This window comes from Pleuronectes platessa, chromosome 18, assembly GCF_947347685.1.
Source record: "Pleuronectes platessa chromosome 18, fPlePla1.1, whole genome shotgun sequence".
Lineage (NCBI taxonomy): Eukaryota > Metazoa > Chordata > Actinopteri > Pleuronectiformes > Pleuronectidae > Pleuronectes > Pleuronectes platessa.
In genome coordinates this window covers 11,099,755-11,123,063 of record NC_070643.1, presented here as the reverse complement: position 1 = coordinate 11,123,063, position 23,309 = coordinate 11,099,755, and the positions used below count along the sequence as shown (strand labels likewise).

General features: G+C 42.1%; 2 protein-coding genes across 8 annotated transcripts; one reads left to right on the top strand and one right to left on the bottom strand.

The window, feature by feature from the left end:
- Nucleotides 1-1,329: 1,329 nt before the first annotated feature.
- On the top strand, nucleotides 1,330-23,304 carry ago2 (argonaute RISC catalytic component 2). Of its 7 annotated transcripts, none has more exons than XM_053447411.1 (20): nucleotides 1,330-1,599; nucleotides 2,819-2,866; nucleotides 3,815-3,995; nucleotides 4,089-4,209; nucleotides 4,307-4,488; nucleotides 4,685-4,821; nucleotides 4,908-5,042; nucleotides 5,766-5,853; nucleotides 6,016-6,163; nucleotides 6,254-6,373; nucleotides 7,021-7,143; nucleotides 7,282-7,415; nucleotides 7,853-8,037; nucleotides 8,775-8,934; nucleotides 9,063-9,153; nucleotides 13,105-13,299; nucleotides 13,421-13,555; nucleotides 13,697-13,798; nucleotides 13,961-14,160; nucleotides 14,259-23,304. In XM_053447411.1, exons 1-20 carry the CDS (start codon nucleotides 1,581-1,583, stop codon nucleotides 14,365-14,367), a joined length of 2,613 nt encoding a protein of 870 aa, XP_053303386.1. In that variant the 5' UTR covers nucleotides 1,330-1,580; the 3' UTR covers nucleotides 14,368-23,304. The 7 variants fall into 7 exon arrangements, with proteins under 7 accessions (XP_053303386.1, XP_053303385.1, XP_053303384.1 ...); XM_053447410.1 differs by having other exon boundaries at nucleotides 7,021-7,164; XM_053447409.1 differs by having other exon boundaries at nucleotides 7,021-7,164; nucleotides 13,105-13,311.
- On the bottom strand, nucleotides 11,463-12,442 carry LOC128462120 (zinc finger BED domain-containing protein 4). Its single transcript, XM_053447412.1, has 2 exons — nucleotides 12,132-12,442; nucleotides 11,463-11,857 (listed from the first exon to the last, which is right to left on the bottom strand). Exons 1-2 carry the CDS (start codon nucleotides 12,437-12,439, stop codon nucleotides 11,710-11,712), a joined length of 456 nt encoding a protein of 151 aa, XP_053303387.1. The 5' UTR covers nucleotides 12,440-12,442; the 3' UTR covers nucleotides 11,463-11,709.
- Nucleotides 23,305-23,309: the final 5 nt, after the last annotated feature.

Sequence of the window (23,309 nt, the reverse complement as noted above, 5' to 3'; positions counted from 1 at the left end):
GAAGGTTATAAGACACAGGAGTGGTGCTGCACATTTCATCTGTACAGAATGGTGCTAAAAGAAAGTCTACATGGACGAGTCATCACAGGGACACCATACAGCATTTTCTCAACAGTCGACGTCTGAAAGCAGCACCTGGATAGTCAGAGCCATTTTCGAAACAGGTGCCATATAATACATAATATTATAATAATATATAGGGTATAAACTGAGCTACTTGAATGCAAATGCCAGAGTTTTGAGGGGGAAAATGAGAAGAAATTCATGTAAATAATGATTTACTGTTTGTTGGAAATTACTGTTTGCAGCTGCGTGGCAGAGGCCAGCCAGAGGAGCAAGGTAGCACAGCCCAGATAGATGGAGTGATCAGTAAACATCAGGAAATTCTGGATTCACAAGTCAAAAAATCAAGTGAAGGTGAAAAGAGACAGACGTCTGCAACAGGACAACAAACCAAGGCCGACTCCCAACTCCAACATGAACCACCTCATTCTTCTGGTAGTAGAAGGAATAATAAAATATATCTGGGGATGTGGATGAAATTTCATAAGTAAAGGTTAGAAAATGGCTTAGCATCTAGATTAAGTGTTTGGAAACTTTAATGTCTTTGGTTACAAACCCCTGCCAAAATCTATGTTATTAGTCCTAATACTATAATAATAATAATGTACTGGTTCTAATTTCAGTTTTACTACTTGAACCAACAGTGAATCTAACCAAACTGCTTGTTGAACCTTCAGGAAATATTACATTTGTTTCACATATAAAGTGTGTATATAAATTACCACTAGTAAATAAACTCAGGTGTTAGCAGTTAGCTTACCTTCTCTGTCACCCCGGAAGTACTTCCCCTGAAAGAGATCAGACGAATTCCTTCCTGCGCTGTCCGCTTGTTGACATTTGTTTACCAACTCTGTTAGTCTCATAATACTTTATTAAATTGGAACATTCATGTTCATCACGCGATAAAGCGCCAAACAAGTTTTTTCAAGAAGTTTACTGAATCAAGAAAATCGCGCTTTCTGCGGTTTTTCCATTTGAATCGGGGTCGAGGCTGAGGAGCGCGCGTCCCGCGTCTGACGTCACGGAGAAGGTCATCCAGCAAGATAGTTCCCCTCCTGTTCACATCTATAGACACACAAACCGAGCGGTGTAATACTGTCCAAAACGACTGCACACATTACAAAAATGGGACTTTCATCTAAAGTTTTTGTGTCTCAACATTTCTAGATTGAAAAAGTGGCGTTAACGCAAAGTTTCCCCTCGAAAAAGACCCGTCTGGGCTCGCTTGTCTAACCGGAAGTGACCAAAGGCGGAAGTAGGCGGTAGTGAAGCCTCTTGTCGTGCATGGCCCTCACTGCTGTTTTGTGTGTTGGGGGGATGGGGCCGAGCAGAGGATGAGAGTCTCCACACATTTACCACTTCGCTAACTAAATATCTTTCTTTCCGAGCCGGCTTTCCTCCATCCGCTCCGTGTACATCAACACCCCTTCGACCACGCATGAGTTTCGGTGGGATTCGGCCAAAATAAAGTGGAGTATCCGCACGTCCACGACTCACGCTCGGAAAAAGTCGACAAAATGTATTCCTCTCCCGGAGGTAAGTGCTGCGGCTAACGTTAGCATCGGCTAATTGATGCGGCTAGCTAAAGAAAAAAAAGAGCCGACTCGCTAGTTGTAGCGCCTTTGCTGCCACATAGCAGCGACCCGTCGCGGAAAGACAGACCCCCGGTCCCATCTCACTGCCGTTTATCACCAGAGTCGAGCGATCCCCGTGATTAAGAACATCTCGTTCCCAGCCTCTAAGTGGAGGCATTAGGAGGAGAGGTAATCTTAGCTAGCGTGCAGCCACAACGAGCCGCTGTTAGCCGAGCTAGCTTCAGCGGCGCCTCGTTTCGGCAACTTGCTGTTAGCTTTCAGATGTTGTCTCGGGAGGTGCGATCGACTGGTTTATATCGTCTGGGTAAATCGCCCGATTACAAACAGATCGCGGCGACATCATCTCAACGCTAAGCACAGAGTTGAAGCAGAAAGGGTAGCCTGTGATAATGCTATCTAATCTTAGCAATGGTTGGCTAGCACTATCCTCTTAAGGGAGGCAGATGTAGCTGTGTTGACATTGTTTTTGCCCACGGGATAAACACATAAACAAATGTCCCTGTTAATGTATCACAGACGGTCTGACATTAACATATGAAGGACATCGGCGCGGGTTAGATACAGTTATAGTTCAACACCTGACAAGCAGACGAAGATAGATGTTTGCAACATTCCTTGATCAAAGAGGGTTTTCTCTAAATCATTCCATTATTATTCTACAGCTCAAAGAACACACTGTATTTGTGTTACATTTAGTTACATAGTGTTTGATTGCTATGTCACAGGAGGCGTCTTTCTTGTTTCGTTGCTGAGCTGAAGTACGAACTCACATCCAGCATTAGTCTCTTCCCAGGAGAACGGGTGGTTTCAGGCAGATTGGCAGCTTGCACCATCCCTCCTGTCTGTATATTGATAAGAGTGTCTGTAAAAGTCGCCCCTGATTGTGGATGGAGGCGTTCTGGAAGCGATAAGAGAGCTAGACATATACTGAGACGAAGCAAGTGTTTGCCTTGGAGACATACAAGTAAAGATGAGTGGCAATCTCCACTTATGGCCACTAGCTACACTAGGAAATTACCAACGATTTCTACATGTCTGCCCTTTTGATAAGTGACTCAAATGTTAATGTTTCCTCCCCTGTATGTGTCACGACAGTGTGTATTAGACCAAATGGACTTTTTGTGTGTGCAATCATAACATGTAATTTTTGTCCCCTGTAGCTACCGAGATGACCGAGGCCCCCCGTTCCTCCGGGTCATTGAGCTCCGGTAAGCGCTCCCCATATTTGGGCTCTGGTCTCTTCTGTCGGCCAGTTTAAGTGGCCAACTGTATTACCCTTTTTTTCTAATCTTTCTATTGTCACAATCATTCTCATTCAATGTACATTTTAACTGTCTTGCCGAGTATTGAAATTGACCAGGAAATAGTACACAGGTAATGTGGTGCCACAGATGAGATTCTAAGGGCGACGGTGTGGTTTGAGATTGACAATTTCCTTTTAAACGCACCCCATTTTGTGCACTGAATAGCAGTTCGCTTTTACACACTAAAGGCCATTCAATAATGGCTACCATATATTATTAGGTTTTATGGGTGTTATTGTGTGTGAATGAACAGAGCTGGAGCACAAAGATAAGGCACTGAGAGGGAATGGATAGAGCGCTCTCCCTCTGTCTGACCGTAACATCTGAAGTTGCAGTTATGGAGCTTCTTGGTTCAGCATGTTGACCAATGATGAACGCTTATAACATCTTGTGCAGGTTGCCATCTCAAAATTTATGAAATTGCGTCAAAAACGGTTTATAAAGCCTTTAAATTGGCTGATGGGAAAGTTCACAAACTCACATATCTTATCAATAGCTAAGATTTTTTCCAGCCCCATCAAAAGCTTAATACTCTAGGATACAGTTTCTACAAAACCGCAAATTACATCCCACAAAATGAACACATAGTTGCAAAGATACATATTTTGCCTATATCTTGGATCATTTCATCACGGTAGCCAATAAAAAGAAGAATAGACATTTATTACATGTCTCTACATGTCTCCTATACGCCTTTTTCTGTTAAGATCGGTTGAAAAACACACATCTGTTTGTGAACCATTTCAGTTACATTTGTGAGCATAGATGTTATTAATGAGATCAATAAATATTGCACACTGGTTTAAATATTGTGGTAAATTTCTAATCCGTCAATTGATCTCAACCTTCTAGATCCCCCATCTTCACCGGTGCCAGAATATGTGTTCAAGCCACCATCACGGCCAGACTTTGGCACCATGGGCAGGACAATCAAGCTCCAGGCCAACTTCTTTGAGATGGAAATCCCCAAACTGGAGGTCTACCATTATGACATCGACATCAAGCCCGAGAAATGCCCCAGGAGGGTCAATCGGTATATACACATACGAGTAGTTCATTAGCACCTCCATCCATGTTGGAATGTTTTCGGCACTGTGGTAATTTATTTGTTCCATTTTGTTCCCAGTGAAATTGTGGAGCACATGGTCCAGCACTTTAAAACACAGATCTTTGGTGATCGAAAGCCAGTGTATGATGGGAGGAAGAATCTCTACACCGCCATGCCCTTACCCATAGGCAGAGACAAAGTATGTAATGCAATACAATCTCCACCTTTTTGAGGAACTTCGTGAAAATCAGTGAAAAAATTCTGTCTAATTATTTTCTTTCCCTTCTAACACACAGGTAGAGCTCGAAGTGACCATTCCTGGTGAGGGCAAGGACCGCAGCTTCAAAGTATCCATCAAGTGGATGTCCTGCGTTAGTCTGCAAGCTCTGCACGAGGCACTGGCAGGGCGGCTTCCCAGCGTCCCTTTTGAGACCATTCAAGCCTTGGATGTGGTCATGAGGCATTTGCCCTCAATGAGGTGGGTCTTAGACTATTGTATCTTGTTTCATATATGAGTGATGTGTTGTCGTTATAGGTTAATAGCACAATTATCTTACTACAGGCTTAGATAGTTAGCATGACATTTTTTTTCGGTGTCTTTAGTAGGTGTCATTCTTTCAACCTGTTCATCGAATAGCTTCTGTTGCTCTTAACGTTTCATTTATCTGTTAAAGGTATACCCCAGTGGGCCGTTCTTTCTTCACCCCATCAGAGGGATGTTCGAACCCCCTCGGTGGTGGCCGAGAGGTGTGGTTTGGCTTCCATCAGTCTGTCAGGCCTTCCCTCTGGAAAATGATGCTCAACATTGATGGTAATTTTCACGTCGCTCCCGCAGTGCTTGTGTGAAGTAATGGCTTTTCTGTGAATCTCACCTCTGTGTCCTTATTTTGCTTCCAGTTTCGGCCACTGCATTCTACAAAGCCCAGCCAGTAATTGAGTTCATGTGTGAGGTCTTGGATTTCAAAAGCATTGAAGAACAACAGAAGCCCTTAACGGACTCTCAACGAGTCAAATTTACAAAGGAAATCAAAGGTAAGTAACGTTGTGTTCACTGAGCAATGACTCTGTTTGACAGTCTTTATTTTGTAGGGTTTTCTAAGTGAAATGTCTTTAAAATCAAGAGTAGGATAGTCAGAAGTAGTAGTCAAAACCAAGTAAATGGCTGAAACAAGTATGGTCATAATTTTGTCATTTACATGTTTTTCTGTTTCTGTTGTCACAAAGTGGCACAAGAGGGAAATAGTGACGTAAATGAGACAATGAAGATGACATGTTCACCAGCTTTTTCAAAGATTCCGGTCTTGTCTTCTAAAATCCTGATTATATAACTGCAACATCTTCTGACAAAATCCCCATAGACATATATTAGACAAAGACAGGGGCTGTACTGTCATTTCAGTCTCATTTACATACAAAATGATGAGTCATAGAAACAAAGTTAAAATCTCATGCAGGTCTTTGTCAACAGCTATGAGGTCAATTAAATCAGATGCCTAGGGAGGTGTACCTTTTGTAGGGAACCTTGCATTTGTGGGGCAATACTGAAGACTTGCTCTGGAATGTAGCTATGGTCTTTCCAAGAAGTCTCTAGATTTACCTCTGAAAAGTTGGCAATGTTGCGGCACAGGTGCTAAACTGGCCGCCTTGCCGATGAACGTCCCCCCCGGTCAACGAAATATAAACTGTGTCCACCAATTAATTTTGAAGGATCAACGGACAGTGGGGGAATTTCCAACTCTCGTCTCCTCTGTCCAGGTCTGAAGGTGGAGATCACTCACTGTGGGCAGATGAAGAGGAAGTACAGAGTGTGCAACGTGACCAGAAGACCTGCCAGCCACCAAACGTAAGAATGAAGTGTTGCTACACAAAATGTAAAATGCACATTGATGAAGGAATGTGTCATACCACATTGATTACCGGTGATAGAATTCTCGCACTATGAAAAGTCTGCTAAGTGAAAATGACCATCAGGCATATTGAGTGTTTCATTTATTTATTCCCATAGGTTCCCTCTGCAGCAGGAGAACGGCCAAACTATTGAATGCACAGTAGCACAGTACTTCAAAGATAAGTACAAGCTCATCTTGCGATACCCCCACCTCCCATGTCTACAGGTGGGACAGGAGCAGAAGCACACCTACCTACCTCTAGAGGTAAATATCAACGTCTTGTGCTCACAATATTTGCTTTTACAAGAGTGCCCTGATTCACATGTTGTGTTTTACTTTGTGCGTCCACTCCAGGTGTGTAACATAGTGGCAGGACAGCGCTGCATAAAAAAACTGACAGACAATCAAACATCCACTATGATCCGCGCCACAGCCCGATCTGCACCAGACCGTCAGGACGAGATTAGTAAACTGGTGAGTCATTGGGAGATAAATGTTTACTAAATGCAAAACAAAATTGTTTTCCCCAGGGTTGACACTGTTTCTGTATCAGTTTGACACAGTAAACAGTAGACATGTTGACCCTGTGCTGTTGGATGCCAGGATTCATCGATAGTGGTTACCTGGTGATTTGGGGCCTGTAGCAAAAAAACAGTCAAGGAGATAAAATAACAAACTTTATGAAAACATGACCCAAATAACCCCAAACAACAAAGGCTTGTAAAATCAATGGTTGTAGCCGGTCCACTGACACATGACTCCCCAAACCAGAGAACCTTGAAACATGCACACGTGACAGCTGCTGCTCAACAAATAGTCCTAGCAACCAGCTGTCGGTATTCCTGACTGTCAGGACCAGGGCTCCAGACTAACTTTTTACATTGGTCGCACCCGTGTGCCTAACCTTTTCAGTTAGGGGCACCAGCAACATTCTTAGTTCAACCAATATCTCTAGTAGCACAGATAAGGCATAAATGTGAACAGTTTTTTACCATTGCCAGATATCAGGGAAAACTTTTGAAGAAAAGAAGAAAAAATCTTGAACTGAAATGTTCATTTAGTTTGCAGTCTTTCTGATTAAGCGTAAGGTAATAAAAAGCCATGTGTCATTTTTCTTTTAGATGAGAAGTGCCAATTTCAACACTGACCCTTACGTCCGCGAGTTCGGAGTGATGGTGAGAGACGAGATGACCGAAGTGAACGGCCGCGTCCTGCAGGCCCCCTCTATTCTGTATGGAGGCAGGGTACGTGGAGCAACCGCTGATGTACTATTCAAGCATTTAATTTCACACCACTCATTCATTGATATTAAGTTACATTTCTAACCTCGTCTGCCGGACAGTGATTGGCTCTAATGCAGCTTCTGCTCTTACTATTTGCAGAACAAAGCAATAGCCACACCTATCCAGGGAGTATGGGACATGAGGAACAAGCAGTTCCACACTGGCATCGAGATCAAAGTATGGGCCATCGCCTGCTTCGCACCACAGAGACAGTGTACTGAACTCCTGCTCAAGTAAGTGACGTGCATAGAGTGCATCTTCCCCAGCATACAGCGGCTCTTTGTTTGCTATTTAACAGGTGTGAGCATAGCTTGATTTTCAAACGTTGCAGCGCAGCAAGGGCAATGAGGTTGTCTGACTTGATTTGTGCTTCTGTTTTAAGAGCACACGTTAAGTATGTACAGCTGTGCCATGCGTAAGCCCGGCTTTATCCTTTGCTTTTATGTACGTAAGTGTATGGTAGAGTATGTTACAAGCTTCATCATGTTCGATGCCAAATATAGTGCAAAGAAAGACTGGTAGTTTTATCTAGGTTTCAGATTTTCGTCTCGGGTTTACAGCCGTGCAGGCTCCACATTGTGCTCTGGAGTCCTCGACCTGCTCTTGATTTGGCTGTGATGTGGCTCCGTCTTTTGACTGAAAGAATAAACAAGTTTGTCATCTGTCTCAGAGCCTTCACAGATCAGCTGAGGAAGATCTCCAGGGACGCAGGGATGCCCATCCAGGGTCAGCCTTGCTTCTGTAAGTACGCCCAGGGAGCGGACAGCGTGGAGCCCATGTTCAGGCACCTCAAGTACACCTACCAGGGCCTCCAGCTGGTCGTGGTTATCCTGCCAGGGAAGACGCCTGTCTACGGTGAGGGGTCCACTACCACTACTACTGTTTGTCGTTATAAGAAAAATACGTTTTTTCTCCCAAAAATAAGAGGCATCCGGAGATTCCTAATCTTAATTTTAAGACTAAGATATTAATTATTGTGACGTTAAGTCAACTCTTTCTCATCTTGTATCAAAATTCTTTTAAGTTGTTAACAATCTGCTTATTCTACAAATGATCATTTCCAACAGTTAGAGCTGATAACAGTAAGATAACTGTATATATTGAATATAAACAGTATTGTCTGAATAATGAGTCAAAGGTGGCATGCAAATTAGGTAGTTATAAAAGTCTTTGTGGTATCAGTGTTATGCTGATAAAAATCACAAACTCTAATACATTTTATGGCAAGGCAAAACTTGCACAAACTAAATCAGTGAGTTATATTTGAAGCTTTGACAGTTGCTCTGGTGAATCCGAAACTGGCTTCTGCATCAGAGCCTGCTGAGTAGATTTAACTGCTTCTATTTTTGCTTTAGAAGATAACCACAAGGAAAAAAGGGTTCAATCAACCACATTCTCTCTGTGGTTCTCCCCATCTGCTCTCCTGTTCCCTTCCCAGTCATTAAAACATCAGTAAACCTGTTTCTTACGTGCACAACAGCCTAATTAAACCACTCATGTCGCCTGAAAGTACTCAACGGCTGTGCTTGGTCAGTGTAGCTGTGTGCACTTGATCAAGTTGGTTTATTGACATCTTTTATGTGCTTTTGTAGCTGAAGTGAAACGTGTCGGGGACACGGTACTCGGCATGGCCACGCAGTGTGTGCAGGTGAAGAATGTTCAGAAGACAACACCTCAGACTCTCTCCAACCTCTGTCTGAAGATCAATGTGAAGCTGGGGGGTGTCAATAACATCCTGCTCCCACAGGGCAGGTTAGTGGACATACTACTACACTCTAATTGAAATCCTGACAGTAAAACGATGAAGCCAACATGAGTCTCACAACCAAAATGTTTGTTTTTTCCGTTGCCCCTGTGTCTGCACTGTGTATCTGCTCCAGGCCGTTGGTGTTCCAGCAGCCAGTAATCTTCCTCGGTGCAGATGTGACTCATCCGCCTGCGGGAGATGGAAAAAAGCCTTCAATCGCTGCCGTGAGTAACATTACAACACAACCGGAACAGAGTAGCTTCAACAAAAGTGAGGTGTAATATCATTGTAGCTGAAATTACAGAGAATCACCAACCATCCCTGCAGCTATGGAGCTTCTTTCAGCTCATTCAGGGTTCCCACGGTACCTGGAAACCATGGAAAACATGGAATTTATTTTATCATTTTCCAGGTTTGGAAAAGTCATGGAAACTGAGCAAAAGTGAACACTTACATGGAAATTGAAACAGTTATCCTGGAAAATTGTATTGGATGATGTGTAAAATAGTAATAAAATGAAACTATTGAGCACAGAATTAAGATAGGTTTATAAAAACCCTTTACATGTGAACAGCTCTTACTGTAGATAGAAATGGATGATCCCATGTTGTAGAACATGCTCTTGGCATCCTATCTGGTGTATTGGATGTTGGAATTTGATGAGGCAACCTGGTGATATGGACTTTAAAAGTATGGTTTCGGATTGGTGGACTTCGGGAATAATAACCGAGAAACATAACTCGCAATCTCAATAGAAGGGTCAAATACATGCATTTCCCAGCCAACACGGGAGCCTTGACATCTACAGTGAAACTTCTTATGCAAGTTTATCCTCAAATGTAAGAAGCTGTGTTTCAACTGTGTGATAAATCTGGGTTTATCAACGTTAGTTAGTAACCTGTGCAATCTTGCTAGCTAGCAAGCTGCAACTTGCTAGCTTCAGCTTACACTAAAATTGTTGACGTAATTTTTACCTTGCTTTTAAAATACTAGAACTATGTTCGATCCCCATATGTATTTCACTCACTGACTTTTCCTAAAACCGTGTTATTCTCCACATTTAGGGGAGTTTGTTTTGAATTTGGATTCATTAATGATGGTTAGCAAGCACATGCAGTGCAATCTTGCTAGCCAACATTCAGCTTGCTAACTAACTAGCTAGTGTTGGCTAGCTTGCGTTGCTAGCTAACTACCAATACATTTTCACATTAGGCTGTGACATTACTTCTATACTAGTTGACATGACCAGTCTAGTTTTGATCAATTTTGTAACATTCATTCTTATATCTACTTTTAGCTATTTTGTGATTTTTCGTTTTTTCTTTAAAAAAAATGATACTACTAAATAGGAACATTTGGGGTGAGACATTTTTGAGGTTGCTGTACTGAGGAACCACAGGGGAACCAGCCTTATGTTTTTCCTTTTAGGTTCATTAGTTTGATTTACAAAAGCTTTTACAGAGTAAGGGTAGGCATATTACCTCTTCTACGTAAGACTCATAATCTCAAATGTGTGATGCATTACAGGAGTGAGTGACAATGACACGCTGTAGATTCAGGATGAGGAAGAGAAGAGGGGAGAAGATGAAAGAGGAGGATACAAGAGTAGAGGATGACAGAGGAAAAGGGAGAAGAGTGGAGAGGAGTTGAGAAGAGTAGGAAGAGAAGACAGGAGCGGATACGAGAGGGGAGGTGTGGAGAGAAGAGGACAGGATAAGATATGAGAGGAGTGGAAGAGAGAACAAATATCAATCCCAGTGCTCATGTGTCTCAAAGTTCCCGATCAAAAAATTGTTGGTCATCTACAGATTGTTGCATTATTTCATGCATTGATATATCAATAAGACATAATCTCTATGTATTTACAATGTAGACTTGACTGGCACATCTTTTAAATCAAGTTAGTAGTCAGGTGTCCTAGGGGGTTGCGTTTGTGAGGGGAGGGGGGCGCGGAAAGCTTCAGGGGCCTATAGATCATTACTTAATATGGTACCTGGAAAATCAGGAATTTTTTTTCAAGGCAAGCGTGGGAACCCTGTCATTGCATTAGTTTAATGGTCTCCACATTTACTTAAAGGTTAAGTTTCAGCTGCTCCCATCAGTCTCTGTATGTTTCAAGCAAGAATCCACTGCCGAGCTCAGAGATTCACACAAGTTCCTGAAAGTTGAAGCACATCCCTGCACAGTGACTCGAAATTAAGCTTCTGAATATTTGACTAGTTGCCAGAAACAATGTTGTAATATCAAAGTTGGATTTGAAAGTAGGCAACTTCTCACTTAAACTTCAGCCATCACAACTACATAAGCACAGGACCCGAGACCTAAGAAATCATCATCCAACCGTATTATTTAGGGATGCACCGAATAGAGAATTTGTAGCCGAAGCCGAATAATAATCAAACGCTTGGCCGAATACCGAATGTGGTTAAGTTTTTCATTATTTATTTTTTTTAATTTGCAAAAATAAAATACATAGACATGATTTTCAAAGAAAGTAAATGTTTATTTAACATTTCTGACATGTTGTGCAAAAGTTGGCACAAGTCTACTAAGTAACAGTAGGCTATAATGTAAACAATAATGTAAAGGCTGAGGTAAATAGCAAGTGTGCTTGTAACATCAAACACTTACAGGTACATAACATATCCCTGACCAGAACAGATTTGTCATCAGAAAGAAACTGACATCTGAGACAAGACAACCCAAATTGCTTTACAGACAAAAACATTAAAACAAAACAACTGTGCCTGTATCAAGCCATAGGTCTACTTAGCCTACTCCTACAGGAACAGTGGCAGGTTCTTCTTTATGAAGAGAAGCTTCTCTGCTTTATCACATGTCAGTCTGTTCCTCTTCTCATCAAGGACATGTGATGCAGCACTAAACAGCCTCTCACTATCAGTGCTTGTGCATGGAGCAGCCAGGTACCTTGGAATGGAAACAACATTGTAGGTTCAGTTCATTGTTATCAAGCAATAAAAAAATAGTAATAAAGAGAAAAAGAAAACCAATCCTTTCCCATACTTTTAGCTTATTGTTTTAAATGTTACTGTACATCACCATTACTCTTGTGCACTTGCATTGTAGTATTCCTATATTGTTTTATGTTGCATTAATTACATTATACATTTTGTTTTACCACTGTAAACCACTTTGTAAGTATGTTTTGAAAGGTGCTGTAAAAATTATTGACTGTTATTACCTGCGTGCCATCTGTGCTAAGTCAGGAAAGCGTCCTTGATTGGTCCTCCAATATGTTAGAGGATTGTCACTCCTGGGGATGGGGACTTCTGACAAGTAAGAGTCCAGCTGTTGAGCAGTGGCACTCGTTGTCTGCCTGACATCTGGGTTGTTTTCCTGGAGGATCTCTTCAAACATGTCAGAGAGTGAGGGCACACGTACTGCCTCCGTGGTGCGGATTCTTTTTGTCTCTGCACCCTCTCCCCCCTCTCTGTGCGTCACTTCACTGTCTCCAAGTGGCTTTAATAAGTCCAATTCAGCCTGGACCATTTCCCTAACCCTCTGTTATCATCCAAAGCAATAAACTCCATTACCTTCTTCGTGATTGTGTTAGCTTTGGCATTGTCCTTTGCAAACTTTTTTGTCTTTTCAAAGACCGCGGCCACGGACGGAGTGTGGGTGCTGCTCGGAGCTTTCCTCTTTGATGCTACTGCAGCCGTCGCTCGCTCAAACTGAGCATGCTGCTCGGGGTGTTTGGCTTTAAGGTGGTTAATTAAGGCAGTAGTGCCAAAGGTCTTTGCGGACGACCCCCTCTAGATATTTCGGCTAAACACTGCTTGCAAACTGCAATTCTTGTGTCGCTCTCCGACACTTTAAAACATGACCACACCGCGGACATCTTTGTTTACGTTTATCGCGTCACTAGACGCTGTTTGCTTGCGTCATTAAAACGCGCCGCTAATATTCGGCCTTGTTTTTCACTCATTTTACCGGATACCGAATGTGGCCGAATGTGGCCTTTTTTGCAATATTCGGCCGAATATATTCGGTGGCCGAATATTCGGTGCATCCCTAGTATTATTGTCTGCACATAAATTCCTCAGCCAACGAGAGATGTTAAAGTAATGAAAACGTCACCCTTTAATTTCTGACATCGTATTTTTATTCTGGATAACTTTGATGTTTATCTAAGGATATCTGCTCTTCCTCTTCAGGTTGTTGGTAGTATGGATGCTCACCCGAGCAGATACTGTGCCACAGTCCGGGTGCAGCAGCACCGTCAGGACATCATCCAGGACTTGGCCACCATGGTGAGGGAGCTGCTCATTCAGTTCTACAAGTCCACCCGCTTCAAGCCCACCAGGATCATCTACTACCGCGATGGCATTTCTGAGGGCCAATTTAACCAGGTGGCGTGCACAGTGAGGATGTTCTTAAAATTATAAGCAAATTTCTGTTACTCATTTCTTCCAAATCCACATCATTTCAACTTCTTAATCTTCAATATGTTCTTGAATTGCACTTCTGCAGGTTCTTCAGCATGAACTGCTGGCAATCCGTGAGGCCTGCATCAAACTAGAGAAGGACTACCAGCCCGGTATCACCTTTGTTGTTGTGCAAAAGAGACACCACACAAGACTGTTCTGTATGGACAGAAATGAGAGGGTCAGTATTGCATCATTGAAATTAAAATGAATATCAATTGTTTCATTGCCCAGCTCTGAAATGAGAGAGAGGCCATTGCCACTGTGTTGTTATTTGTCTTGGTACTGAGGCACTAAAACATTTTTTGGTGTATCTCTGCAGGTTGGGAAGAGTGGCAACATCCCTGCAGGCACCACTGTGGATACGAAAATTACTCACCCATCCGAGTTTGACTTCTACCTTTGCAGTCACGCTGGAATTCAGGTACAAATAGTATTTGGATCACGTGGAACTGAATCGCCAAGTGAAGCCTGGCATGTTTCCCAGAGTTACTTCAGAAAAAGGGACAACAAATTTAGGTTAACAATTATTCACGGCTCAATGGGTTTTGGCTCAACACCTGTCATTCATTGTGTCTCCCTGCAGGGCACCAGCCGGCCGTCTCACTACCACGTGCTCTGGGACGACAACCACTTCACTGCAGATGAGCTGCAGGTTCTCACCTACCAGCTTTGCCACACTTACGTGCGCTGCACCCGGTCAGTTTCCATCCCAGCACCAGCCTACTACGCCCATTTGGTGGCTTTCAGGGCTCGCTATCACCTGGTGGACAAAGAGCACGACAGGTAAGAATTCAATGGGATTCGCTGTGTTGTAAACCTTTTCTGTAAATCTCACACAATGGACTTGGAGGACTCTAATTTTCCAATTTTCACAATTTCAGTGCTGAAGGAAGTCATACCTCAGGCCAGAGCAATGGGCGCGACCAGCAAGCCTTGGCTAAGGCCGTTCAGATCCACCAGGACACGCTGCGCACCATGTACTTTGCCTGAGAGCACACAACCCCAGGGTGGCGTGGGTGAGACTGATGGAACACACTACCATAATCCCCCTGCTGTCTCGCCGTCGGCTCTAGAAAACATCACAGTGGTTTTACATCGTGATCTTCCTACTTAACGAACCTGTCAGCTGCCCATACACATCTACAATTGTACTTGAGCCCCTAGCCCATCCAAACCAAGCCAGCTATTAGATTACGAGGCAAAAGAATCCCTCTTCCACGGGGGTTGAGTCAGAGGAGGTTCATGTTACATGTCGTGACATGTTGTGCATTCGTCTGTTTGTACTTGTTGTAGGGGAATATGTTGCAAAGTCTGAGAGGAAGAGGAAAAGTTTTTACACTGATTGGTGGAATCTACCATTTCTAAACAAGTGGGAACTAACATTTTACATTGGGGAGGTTTCTAATTAAGCTGTTCACCCTCCTCCTGTCTTTTATTGTTTGTCATGGTCTTGGTGCTCGAAGGGCGAAGGAGGCGTCAAAAAGACGAGGGGTCCCGTTCACTGTTTATATGCCTGATGTTTCGCTCCTCTGACAAACATTATTTATCAGCCAATCAAAGCAAAGTGCACTGACCAGAGTGGGTACTTAACCTGGACAAAAGTACTTAATATATTGAGGATGTGTGTGATTTTTCACATAAGGCACTATGTGATGAAAAGTGCCATTTAAGACCACCTTTCTATCGTCATTTCTATGTAAACCACCATGATATATTTGTCCCACATCTGCTGGGTTTTCAGTATTTGTCCTTGATTGACCTTGATGACCATTTAACGCCAAATCTGGTGACAACTCACAAAAGGATTCCTTGAGTCAGATTTGTTTTCAAACCTCGTACCAACCGTTCATTCTAGATGGGGTGGCTTTTAGTGTCCAGATTTAAAGTGCAGCAATTTTATCCTCCGGAACTGACAGAGTTGCACCAGTAATTCCCATAGGAGAACTAGTGTATTGGGACTGGATCCCAACAAGGACTCCTTTCTAATGTACTCTGAGCCATGTTGATAAAACCACACACACACACACACACACACACGATGTAGAAATCAACATAGAAGGGATCTTGATGAAATCAGTTTTCCTTCCTTCCGTTTTTATAGTCTATTTTAATTTCAATCATTTTATTTTGTAATGATGTAATATGCATGTAGCTGACTCATCTTTTTAGACATCTAGGCATTCGTGACAATTGTTCCTTTCTCCCACTTGTACACATTAACCCTTCTTCGGCAGAACAAGCGTTTTCTGCGGTGTCTTTGTCAGAGCAACGTTTGCGTGGCGTATCGATACCCGGGCGTACGGTACAGTGGAGTGAAAGCCGAGTTTAACCGATTGAAATTTCCTTTAAAAAAAACCTCTTGAATTATAGTGTTTGCTCCAGGAGACGGGAGCAGTCGTCGCACAAAAGCTTGGGTTTTATGCAAATGACTTTTTGTGAGTCTTTATACTATATATAGTAATGTTGGTAATAAGGTATATTTTGAATAAGCTTTCAGTGAAGGCTGCTGAAAATACTATAAAGATTTTTGTTAAGGTGACTGGCCCACATGTAGTCTAAATTAACACTGTCTATTTGTATACAGATTTTAAATGCAAATATCCTCTTGCCTTTTGGAGACTGTTACAGTCTTGCTAATAATTCTAGACATTTCCTAAAACCCCACCTAAGTTTTACTACTAAGTTAAGCTGGCGAATGTTCACAAAGCCCTGATCAGAGGCAAGTAGTCTATTTTCTAACTATGCATCATTTTTAACCAAGACATTTAACAGTGGGTTATCTCACTGGAGTTTAGGTCATTTATAGAGGTAGATAATCAGGGCCTTTCTTTTGTTATCGTAGTTTTTTTAGCATGTCGCATTTAGTAGCGTTTCTTAGTGCTTATCAGCATCTTCATGCCTTTCTAACGGGATGAAGTATTTATGTGGTTGTTTGTAACATTGTAGATTTTATAACCTTTAAAAAGAAAAAAAATGTGGGTGTATCCTTTGTAACACGCGATCTTTCTTAGCCAAACAAGATTACAAACTTTTACATGATTTAATAATCAAAAAAAAAAGACATGGAAGCACAACAAGACATGTTGACCTCTGGGTGCTAGAAGTTTTCACTGTAAACCACCTTTAAAATCCTCACTGGATTTGGTCCACAGAGCTTTTTTCTTCGTACGCTAAAGGAAGCTTCATCATTTCGAGGGTATTCTCTTCTCTCTCAAATTGACGACCTCTCCGTGTCACCCTCTGAACTCAATACCCGCGAAAGCAACTAGAGAAGCCGACTGACTGTGTTTGTGGGGCATTCTGAAAAAGAAAAGAAGAAATCACCTACTTGATATTTACTGTTATGATGTCAATATTGTTCTTATGGGTGCTGGTCTCACAACATGTAGATTCGGATGCACTTTTGATAGCAGAACGTTGGTATGGCTTCTATAGATGTGGGTCCTCGATCCAAGCAGGAGACTCGGCCATACTGTGTGACACTGGCGTAATTGTATGGAAATGGCCGTGTGTTCTACCTCTTGTTACCTGTTTTAAGTGTTATGGTAACATCACAACACTGGCCATTTCTGTATAATTACCCCTGCTATCTCTCTACTTGGCATTGTTTGAGTCTTGCATTTACAGTAGAGGTTTAAAAGGCTTGGCGTGCATGATGTCCAACGTGCTTTTCTTAGTTTGTTCTTGTGATTTTTAGTAGTTTTACTCAAACTGATAAGAGAGAATGTCTTTTTTTCTTTCCTTTCCAGTGGTTTTGAGCGTCTAGCTGCACGACCAAATCCTTGAAGTGTGTTTTGTATTCACACACAGCTTTTCCCTGCATTTGTTCCTTTAATTCTATGCACCAATGAAAAGACAGACATTTGACTGACGCATGTGTTTTTTTCCCACTAGAGAAGTGTGACAGCGAGTCCAGAGCTCCCACCGGGTGTGGTCACTGTGCTCATAGACAAATTGACAAACGGCACCACTCGCGTTCATTTACAGACAGTTAACTAAAGTTGCTCGAGAGCGCAAAAGAAACGAGAAAACAGCTGAGAAATTCCCATTAATAGATGTTTGTAGTGCAGTGAGGTCAATCTGATCGGGTCAAATTCCCCACAGAACATTTACTAATTTGCACATTAACCTAATTAAAGTACAGTTAAGTACAAAGCTCTGCATTCTGTAACGTGAATGTCCTCTTCTCTGTGTGAATGCCGGCCTTTACGATGCTGCCCCGAGCATCCACGTGAGTTAATGTTCTTGAAGGTTCAGTCTCTCTAAGTGATGCCTGGGTGTTAGAGTTCTAGTCGGCGTTGGTCGTTCTCAAGAGGATGCCTGAATGACATGTTGACCACAATAATAACGGGTGTCCCCCCAAATTTTTTTCCGCTAATTCCAAACATCAAGATGTCATTTAGGAGACGTGTTTACTTGTCATTGCTTCTTTTGTTTGTTTGTTGTTTTTGTGGGTTTTTCTAGTTACAGATACCAGCACCTTAAAATACCAGATGACAATGGCATTGCTTTTTTTTTTCCTGGAGATAAAACGCAAAACATTTGACAAATGTTGTTTTTGCACTAAACAAGAATGGACTTTGTACCTGTCGCAGCATTATGACTATTATCAGGTGGCAGAATGGCAGACATTATTTCCCCCTCCTTTTTCTTTTGTTGGTCAGAAAGCAGCAGTTGGCGTTGGTGGCTTTTCAAAATGGAAGATGCACAGAGCCTCAAATATGTGGGCTCGTCTAGCCGACCAGCATTTAGCATGTAATCTTAAAACAAACACAAAATCCTGATGCCTTTTAAATGTTAACGAGAGAGTGAAACTTTGTAGTCGCGTGGGGGGGATCCCTTTGCATACTGATGTGGGTGAAAGGTGCTTCACGCAAAAAACAATCGTGACAGGATGAGTTGAAAATCACCAGTTGTGGATGATGCCGTTTGTCGGAGACGCGATACCAAAGTGCTGTGCGATGAGTGAAGTGCAGGAAGACGGCAGTGTGCATAGGAAATCATACTGAAAGCAGCCATGTCGGACATATCGATATTCAGAAGAGGCTTTATACCTTTTTCATCAATTTGCCTGATCATGAGCCCAATGGAGAATGTGTTTGAAGTAGGGATGTCAAGATACCTAACATTGTAGCTGTCGATTAGCGATGCCATGACTTTTCCACGATTTCTAGATGGCCAATTCGATACCACTGTAACAGAAAAATAAAAAACATTGACCTCATTAAACGCTACTTTTATTTAATAAATTTGAACAAGCAATGTAGCCTTCAAGTTATAAATAAAAAGAAAAGACTTGTAACATTATAAAGCAGAACACTGGCATATAGGATAATAACACGCTTATATACTCGAGTGTGCCTTCCCCGATCACAAAGCAGCAGCGGCAACATCCGGTTCTGTCAAATAAAATAGTACCGTGACACTTTTGGCGTCGACTTGGTACCGAAGCATCAGTTCTCTTGACATCCCTACTTCGAAGAAACAAATGCACCAGCCTGGATGAATGTGGCACTGCTCCCTCAGTAAAACAGTGCCCACGGTGCTTAGGTGTCCATATTACCTGCAATGGGATCCATCATTATTAGACAACACTTTTTCTTTATCAGGCACGTTCATTGAATGCACACCTCGACCTCAGTTCAGCTGTTTTTCCGTTATCTGGAGGGGACAGAACCATTACAAAGCAGGTTCTACAAATGTCTGATTTGTAAATAACACACTATATCGTAAGATCATTTCACAGATGTTTGAACTGTAGGGTTGAAACAGTGATCAGCCTGTTTACTGACCGGCTTTTGAATAGTTTTGGAATTTAAAAATAGCTTGATTTCAAGTGATGCGACGACTGATACACAAGTTTGTTCCGAACCCTTTCCCCTCGGTGTACTAACGTCTTTCCTCCAAACCCGTTTCCTGTGGAGAAACTATCGCTGACATAAAGAAACCTCTTGTAGAGTCAGACCTATTTTCCTAGCTCCAAATAATAACTATGAATGTACTTAGAGCCCTGCGTGGTTTGTAATATTGTATAGGCAATCCATCCAGTCAATTTATAGTCATGATTGCTTCTCGTGTACAACCTTTTCTTTTTTCTCGCTTTGTTTTAATTTATAGGCTTTAACAGTTGCAGAAAGTATTATGTTTTCTTTAATATTTCATTAATTCGCAGCTCATATAATATATCTTCTCTCTGTGAGACCTAGAAGTCTGCAGTTGTCTTTGTCTGGGTGTCGGCTGCTGTAGCTTTTAGGAGGCGGACGGGGGGGGCATCTTTCCCGTGCTTGAGTGGTGCTGTAACATACAAGCCGTGTGCGTATATATGATTGTTGCTTTTGTGTGGGATCTTGTTTGCCGTTGAATTTTCTTTGTCTTCTACTTCTTTCTGTCTGAGCGGAGCTATCACGTACAAATCGTGTAAAATCCTCCCCCCGGAGTTTGATTCACTAACTAATTAGCGCAGTGCCACCTTGTTTATTCTGTTCCGTACTTTAGTTGATTATAATTCCCAGTTTTTTTAAATCCAACATTTACGACAGCTTTACGTGGCGCTCTGTTGGTTTCATCCGAGCTTCTTCTCCCGTTCCTTTGCCTAGATTAATCTTTCAAAGCATCACCTTGTCCATGAGTGTTTATCATGCCAATGTCCATCCAGTTAGCCGCAGCCGTGTGACGCCAGTGTGGTATCGAGGTTTGTCCGATACTCTGTTGTTGTTGTGTTTTTTTTTTTAGCTACAAGTCCGAATTATTAAGTATAAATTCAAATGGGTTTCTAGCAGTCCTGAAGAAACGACCTCTCACGTCCACCACATGCAGCTCCGTGAGCACACAGAGCTGGAGCCTCTTTGTCTTTTATTCTACAAGCACCTTGAAACTCGTATGCAGCTCCTTCTACTCAGTGTGATGACAAATATACGCTGAAGCTTTATTTTAAATCACATTTTAACAAGTTAATACACAATTACATCCTTCAGACCCCTTCGACCTTTCGGCCCCTGACAAAGACGGTGGACGCTCTCGAGTCAACTTGTGACCAAGCTGCACGTGGTGGACATCAGGGGTCTCGCTCGGGGCTGCAGTGAATCTGACCTCGACCTTGAGAACTGCTACCAGGCTTCACCAAACCAAACCAATGCCATCCAGTTGATTTACACGCAGCCAATCATGCAAGACTTACGGCAACGCATTTTTGTTTTGTTCCTTTCAAAGCATTTCTTGTCCTCAGAATGGCTTGGCTTTATATTTACCAACTTGGAAAGAAAAAAAACTACCTCAGAGCAGTGTCAGGTGCTAGCTGAATATCCCCAATTTTTAAGCGCGGCAACGAAATCCAAAATTGTAGTGACCAAACCAATACAAGCCAATATCTGGTGAGAGCACTGTTCTTCTCTTGACCCTCGACTGGTCGGTTGCTTCAGAGACACGTTAGGGGACCAAATCTTTGCAATCGGGAGTCTCGTCATTTCAGTTTAGTCCTTTTGTTTTTCAACTGGCAGCCACAAGAAATATACAAGCACAAATGAGGATTCATACATGTTGTGAAACAAACTATAGGCTCGACTGCATCATATGTTAGATAATTACTTTAAACCATGAGAGTGTGTTCATATTCCAGATACATTTTGGTGATGTAGAGGAATGTTTGGTTGTGGCGATGAGGGTTTTCTCGGGAAGACGTATGTTCAGCAATAATGTCAGAGTGAGAGCTAGAAGTTGTTGGTTATTGTTTGTTGGTCTTTACACCGGTCAGTCATCTTAACGCAGCTCAAGGCAACGCATGAGAAACATATGAGACTCTTAGTCAGCAGAACACTTATCAAATGGAGAGTTATGTGGAAGCCAGCTTCTCTGTGGTTGCTTTAACAAGATTGTTGAGATATTCAGATAGTCGCTCCGTGTGATCAAATGCCTCCATGTCTCTGCCGTGTTGAACCCAGGACTGCAATAAAATCAGGGCTGAGGGTCCCTCGCTCTTATTCAGTTGATTCCCCCCCTTTCTTTCCTTTGATTACCCGAACTCGACGCCATTTTTGTTTAGGGTTTGACGTGTAGTTTTTGCATGCAACAATTTTCAAAGGGAATATACACATTTTACCGGACTTTACAGTGAATCGACATCATTGTAAACATCAGCGAAAGGTACATATGAGGTCGTGCGGCGTGTCAACGTCAGGTTGTTGTCATTTTAGCGTGAACGGAGGTCATCCAGTGTGGTAGTCGATTTGAATGTGTGCCTTTTTGTGGGTTTCTCTGAGTCCTCTCTACATTCAAACATACAAGAATCTGCTGCGCCGCATGAAAACAAGAATCGATTCCCAATTCGAATTATCATGCAACCTTTCGTGTAGACGCTGCATAGAACGATCAGTATTTGTGTTTTGCACTTTCAAAGCAGTCTCAAAAAAAGTGTCCATGTGAGGATGGGCAGAAAGTGAAAAGAAAAAAAAAAACAGACGAGGTATTTTATGCTATCAATAGGAAATATAAGGAATAATATGACTTTGAAGAGCTTTTTCTAAAAAGGTTGATATATCTATATATATTCATGAAGTACCTCATAAGCCTGATATATGCTGCATTGACTTTTTTTCTTTAGTGTACTTCATATTTTTCAAATAAAAATTTCATTTTCCCCCTTCTGGGAGGGTTGAATGTCACTACAGGCTGTGCAAATGCCACAACCAGTTCGTCTCACTAGTCTGTCCTAACAGAGGAGTGTGTTATTCCCTGTGGCCAAATGATAATTAGTCATTTATGCAATTTATACTCTATGATCTCATCAGAATATTTCTCAGCTGTAGCCAGGTCTTCTTTTGCTGTCTTTTATCTTTTATTATTTTGACATCTTCCCTGTGTCTGTGTAGCCAAAAAACATTGGGTTTATTTGATGAAGAGTTGACGTGCTGCGAGCGTCCAGCGGGGCCCCGTGGTTTAAAACAACTGTTGACTCGGGTATCACCGTGAAAGGGCTGTATCTGTTTACTGTGTCCCCCGTCCCACACCCCCCCTCTGCACCTTTGTCTTAAAATAGCCTTAGATCGTTAGTGAGGTTCCTATTTGGCCTTAAAAGTTGAACAAATTCCAGCATGCACTACAATTCCACAGACTTGACATCGAGCTCGACTCCTGTTCAGACACATTTCTGAATGTGTGTATTCTTTGTTTTGTTTTTCTTCTGCCCTGTTATCTACCTCCTCTGAATGTAGGGGCTGTCCTGGAGTTGGAGTCGACTGCAAAACTTTTTTGATTTTCTCGTTCACTCAAAGAAAAACAAGACAATCATCTGTAGATCCTTGAAAAGTATAAAATCCCCCCCGCGTTCATTCTGTCTTAGAACTTATTCCAGGACACTCCATTTCTCCTGATGCTTCCCCCCCCGCCCCGCTTTCATTGGCCATTGCCATTTTTACATTGTGCGATCTTTTATTTTTTTGCTCTTTTTGTTATTGTAAGCCATGATGGAGAAGCAAAGTGACCAAAGTCTCTTGGCAAAGGCAGCCCTGCACAGCCGTGTGAATTCAAACCTCCCTTCATTTGTGTCATTTTGAGCTCAACCTCTTGAGTTGTTGTTTTATTTCCTCTCTTCTCTCTCTTCCTCTTTCCTCCATTATTTAAACCACGACATGCCAAAACTGAATTTGCTGTCATTCCTGTTCTGGTGAGGGTCTTTTTTGCTGATTTTCAATTTGTTCACATCCACTGCTAAGCTCCTTGTTCCTGTTGTTGTAAAGTTGTAAGCTTTTTGATTTCTATTTTACATTTCCTTGTTTTGTTTTTATTTTTGTTAACAATTATGCTTACAGAACACAAGATATGCTGTAAAACCCTGTTAGAGGACATAATGTGAATACGTATCACTTAATGTAGTTCACTCTTTGGCTTGACTGTAAGTTGCTATTAATTAATAAATTGTTTTAAAAAAAAGAATCTTG